General features: G+C 37.8%; 1 protein-coding gene across 1 annotated transcript in view; it reads left to right on the plus strand.

The window, feature by feature from the left end:
* Positions 1-4,801, plus strand: part of LOC126268096 (methyl farnesoate epoxidase-like) — a 185,297-nt gene extending 180,496 nt beyond the window's left edge. The window contains exons 9-10 of the mRNA XM_049973604.1: positions 4,178-4,319; positions 4,397-4,801. Coding sequence (XP_049829561.1) covers positions 4,178-4,319; positions 4,397-4,572 — 318 coding nt within the window. The 3' untranslated portion in view covers positions 4,573-4,801. The remainder of the gene's footprint in view (positions 1-4,177; positions 4,320-4,396) is intronic.
* Positions 4,802-6,000: the final 1,199 nt, after the last annotated feature.

Genomic DNA, 6,000 nt, shown 5'->3' on the forward strand with positions numbered 1-6,000 from the left:
GCTTTAGAGAAAGAAGCGCCGATACTTCCTGCAGTACCCACTCTTCATTTTGTATGACAATGGTGAGGCACAAGTTGTGACTATTTTGTACTGTCGATTGAGCTGGGAAGTCCTGTACCATCCACCGCATTCTCTGGAATTAACCCCTGGTGACTTCAACCAGATTGAAGAAAGCATTCGCTTTAGAACCGTTACAGATATTCTTCGGTTAATAGACCGCTCCACTCGCACTATCAACACAACTGGCTGTACTAAGGGTACCTTACGACTAACACATCGCTGGTAAGGGGTGGTACACAATACTGGATACTATCCGAAGGACACTAAAACTTTGAAACTTATATCTGTTTTTATGTGTTGTAAATAAGTGTAATGCCACTATTGAAGTTCCAAGTTCATATGTCAGAATTGTTCCACAGGTTTATATTCAAGAAACAGGTTATCATTGCATATTTAAAGAGTATGGTCCGTCAGAAACAAGCTCATATGCGTGTTAAGGTAATCATTATCAATAGTTCACTGCTGCATAGCAACTAGTTCGTCAGAAAAGTGTCCAGTCTTGTTTTATTGATATTATTTACAAATACTTTTATGACTTTTACTATATTACTGTGGTTTCTTAGACGTCACGTCTGGACGTTCGCTCCCAGGATTCGGCCCCAGATCGAAGCCAGCATGCAGATTAGCGCCAAAGGCCAGAGTGCCAGCCTGTTTGGATGTGACTTTTAGGTGGTTTCCCACATCCAACTTACCAGGAAAGTACTTGCCTTGAACAAACACAAATACACCAAAATCGTGTGAGAAATAATGCAAGGGTATCTTATTGCACTAGTGATACTTCAGCATCTGCAAAACTCTGCAGCTGTCCGTTAGAGGCCTCTGCGTATGCCATGCCGCATTGCACACTGACCTGCCGGTACGCCAGTCGGGACCAGTAGGAACGGTGCAGTGTGCCTCTGAAGTTCTGTTTTGTGACTACATTTGTGTATTGGCTCGGTGATTGGTAATCCATCCTGCTACTGTATTGTGATTGGTTGAGATGAAGTTACGAAGAACCCTTCTTCGTAAAGATGGTGTTGGTGTAGAAGACGAATCACTCGCGTGTTTTCTGGTATCTCCTATAGTGCAGAAATATGATTATAAGTTAGAAACAGATACTGTTGTAACACTAACACATAATGGTGATCATAGGGATGATAATGACGAACAAATCATTGCAAACGGTAGTACTACGGCAAGTGCGGGAAGAGGCGATGGAAGCAGTGATAGTGAATACCAACCGTCTGCCAAGAAGAAGGTTAAAGTTGCAAGTATCATCACGTCGTTTGATGACAACACACTGAAGAACAGTACGATGATGATTATGTAAGAGGTTTCGACACATACGACAAGCTACTAAAAATATACCCTAAACTGAAGTCAAAAAGCAATACTAAAAACACACTGGTTTACGTGGCAAAGAAAAGAGGAGGAAATACAGTTTTCAAAGGAAATCGTACACTGCTGTTTAAGACCATCAAGGAGCGTGTAATGGTGAAATTCGATGAAGCGCGAGAATGCGGTTCCGCCGTTCATTATTGGCATTTGCAACATTGGGCTTTGGACGTAGCCAGAAATCTCGGATGTACAAACTTAACAGCTTTATTAGGATTGATTACTAATTTGAAAAAGGAGTTTAGGATAACATTACGCCGTATCACTATGCTCCAAGCACGAAAAGATAAGGATGACGAAGAAGAGCTGATTGAAAGAGCTCAAACATTTGTTGCTCATGTCAATGAGCATATCACGAGAGAAAACATCTATATTAGTTCTGTATGGAACTGTGATCAGAGTCAGTTCAACTATGAACTTTCTTGTGACAGAACACTATCCATGAGATGGGAGAGAAACACTGTCGCGATGTTACAATCAGTTAACTGTGCAACACATAGTTACACGATCGATGTTGCTATATCAATGGATGGACAATTGGCAGACAAACTCCATATTTGTTTCCTAGAATCCAGTTTAAAGTTCGGACCCCGAGTGTCAAGGGAAATAGAAACGCGGTGCCCTCCAAATCTCGTCGTCGATGCAAGTGTGAGTGGGAAGATGACGAAACAACATATGAAGACGTTTTTTCTATCAGTTTAGAATCCACATTTGTCGAGAAAGTCATTAGTACTTCGTGACTCCTGGTTTGGACATAAGGATGAACGAGCATTACTGGAAGCATCTGGCGGAAAACATGTAGATTTAAAAATCATTCCACCTAAAACTACAAAATATGCACAAACTCTGGATGTGTATTTCTTCAGGCAGTATAAAATATAAAATATAAAACTTGTAGGTTCGCTGATGACATTGTAATTCTGTCAGAGACAGCAAAGAACTTGGAAGAGCAGTTGAACGGAATGGACAGTGTCTTGAAAGAAGGATATAAGATGAACATCAACAAAAGCAAAACGAGGATAATGGAATGTAGTTCAATGAAGTCGGGTGATGCTGAGGGAATTAGATTAGGAAATGAGACATTTATAGTAGTAAAGGAGGTTTGCTATTTGGGGAGCAAAATAACTGATCATGGTCGAAGTAGAGAGGATATAAAATGTAGACTGGCCATGGCAAGGAAAGCATTTCTGAAGAATAGAAATTTGTTAACATCGAGTATAGATTTAAGTGTCTGGAAGTCGTTTCTGAAAGTATTTGTATGGAGTGTAGCCATGTATGGAAGTGAAACATGGACGATAAATAGTTTGGACAAGAAGAGAATAGAAGCTTTTGAAATGTGGTGCTACAGATGAATGCTGAAGATTAGATGGGTAGATCACATAACTAATGAAGAGGTACTGAATAGGATTGGGGAGGAGTTTGTGGCACAACTTGACTAGAAGAAAGGATCGGTTGGTGGGTCATGTTCTGAGGCATCAAGGGATCACCAATTTAGTATTGGAGGGTAGCGTGGAGGGTAAGAATCGTAGAGGGAGACCAAGAGATGAATACACTAAGCAGATTCAGAAGGATGTAGGTTTCAGTAGCTATTGGGAGAGGAAGAAGGTTGCACAGGGTAGAGTAGCGTGGAGAGCTGCATCAAACTAGTCTTAGGACTGAAGACCACAACAACAACATATAAAATATATGCCAAGAGAATAACAGACTTCATTAAACTACGTTCCAGTAAAATGCAGCCGAAATTGCACGACAGATTCTTTATCATGAATATGCATTTACAATCAGTTTTCTGCGGGAGTATACAGACCAATGCTTCGTTACGCGTGGCAGAACGCTGGCTACGATATTGGTGAACCAGTGAACAACTTCAAAAGTGTCATTGACGTGGCGTTCAACGCTGGTGTTATAGAATGTGCAAATACGCCATGCGATCAACTAACATTTTCTCACAGTGTGTTTTGCAATCATTCGTATTTCTCGGAGCATTTTATTGACATTCGGCATTTACATTTATAGTTAAGATTGCTGCATTGCGTATGGCGTCTACAATTACATCTACAGTGATATCTACAGCATGACTGCAGAGTTTTGCACAAAAACGACACCCACCAGCACATTCATAGGTAGATAATGGTCCTGTAACCAAACGTTCATACAGATCTATTTGTTCGAGCCCAAGTACCTTCCTGGTAAGTTAAAACCGGACTGGTAGTCACCTAAGCGGTTCACAATCATTTAGAAGCATTTATTCACTTACACTTGGGATAACAATAGGCACAAATGTTGGTTGCACAAATTACGTACTAGGCGGGAAAGCGATGGGGACAGAAAGGACATTCAGCCACTCTCTTCTATTAACACTGCTAAATCCAGTAATTAACATGTCCACATGGTGAAGAAATGGCATGCAAGCCAAGAAAAAGAGGAATCCCACGGTTTCATGGAGTTGAAACATTGATCTTTTTAATACAGTAAGTAAATTTCACAAAAGCAAGAAATCTACATAAATATGACAAGAGTGATGGCAAATCCTCTGTGTTTTATTTCGATTACCGCAATTCATATTGCAAATAGAAATTACTAAGATCAAACCATCTCGTGTATGTTGCTACTTACAACCTGAGAAATAAGGTCAATAAAAATTATAGTGCTGTCTCTAAAGTGTACCAGAATAGAGCTATTTCTTATGCTTTCCAAATTTAGAGATGTTAACATGAAGTAATTGATGCATTTTTATATGCAGAATACAGTTGTCCTGACGAACATTTGGTCATTGCATATGGATAAAGACCACTGGGGCGATCCTGAAGTGTATCGACCAGAACGTTTCATTACTGAAACTGGAAAGCTTAGAGAGGATGATGCATTCTTACCATTTGGTCTTGGTGAGTTATTGCTAATTGAATACGTAATGGTAACATAAATTGTAACTGATATCTGACAGCTTCAATTTGACTTTCAGGTCGACGTCGGTGTGTGGGGGAGCAATTGGCCAAATTTTTGTTATTCCAAATGTTTGCTGGAGTCTTGCAAAAATTTCGTCTTGTTCCTGCTAATGGTACTGGACTGAAGCACTCTAATGTTGAGGGCGTTAATCTTGCACCGAAACCTTATGACATTATTTTCAAACTTCGATAACATTGCAAAGATTGAAAAATATAATTACTTTCATTACTGAAACAACAACTAATAGACGAATATATATATAAATAAATTAAGCTGACAATAATCAGAGAAATTAAATTTCATTAACTTAGTTGCATACCAATCCTTTTTTTTAAGTTTGTGAAATCGCACAACAGTATTCAAAGGAAATGATGAAAAGTAGAAATAAGATTGCTAAAAACTTATTATTTGCGAACAATAAGGGGAGTGTTTACATATTTCCTTGTATCAATATGTAAATTATAGGTGTCATCTAACGATTAAATTTTAATTTAGCTGTTTTAATTCAATTCAGTAATGTACTTAACATTTTAATTATGTGTATCTACACTCAAGTAAGTAAACCGATTTATACATGTCAGTCTCAGTAACAATTTGTCGATCATAAATTCTGCTATAGTTGTAAAAATTATTTATTTCTAAAAAGGAAAGCATACCGACTTTCAGGGTATAAGTCCCATCTCCAGGTGCATGTGCAAAATTTTTAAAATGAATAATAATACCTATGCACCAGGTTAAGATAATCATAGCTAAACAAAACAAACAGAAACTATTAGAAAAATTCTATACTGACACTACAATTTGACTCAAGAAAGACTGCATAACTTAAGTTAAAATAGTTTAAAGAATGTTAAAGTAGTATATCCCTGGTAGAAGATATGAAAGAGGATATCCTCATATCTTAGGTCTGCCAGAAAACCTCTCACACCGGAAGACATACATAAAAGGACAAAGATTTCCAATTATAAGAGCGGAAATCTCCGTTTCCTAGAATTAAATATGGAGAGAATTGTAATTTTGTCAAATCAAGACATGGTTGGAGACTGCAGCTGTTATATGAAAAAACTCTTGGTGCTTTCATACAAACAAATTATTCAGTTGCTTCCAGTTGGTTGCCATAGGAGAAACAATAATTCACATCCACGAATGTGTAATCAAAATGGTTGCCCTACAATTTGTGTTGGAATGTAAGTTACATAAAATGTACATCTGTCACATTTGTTTTTGATTTTTGTTGCAATGACATACATTCTCAAGGATTTTTGTATATCCACAGTCCCAAAACATACACTACATTGTAAACACTTTTGTTCGATCACAAGAGAATTTTCAGTGTGCTTCACATGTTTTGATTTATCTTGTGAACTGTGTTTTTGTTTCCATATGTTGCAAATCAATTTATGTGGTGTGCATCGAAAATTTATTTCGTGACCGAACGAAAGCGATTTACAAGGAAGGCCAGTGTTTGTGACTGCTAAAACACAAACATCCTTGTGAATTTGTTTCATTGCAATAAAACTGTGAAAACAATACTGCAGATGAACATTTCAAGCAAGTTGCATTCCAACACAAATATTAGCCCAACCATTGTAGTTACACATTAGTAATTATGAATTATTT

The sequence above is a fragment of the Schistocerca gregaria genome, chromosome 4, assembly GCF_023897955.1.
Source record: "Schistocerca gregaria isolate iqSchGreg1 chromosome 4, iqSchGreg1.2, whole genome shotgun sequence".
Taxonomy (NCBI): Eukaryota; Metazoa; Arthropoda; class Insecta; order Orthoptera; family Acrididae; genus Schistocerca; species Schistocerca gregaria.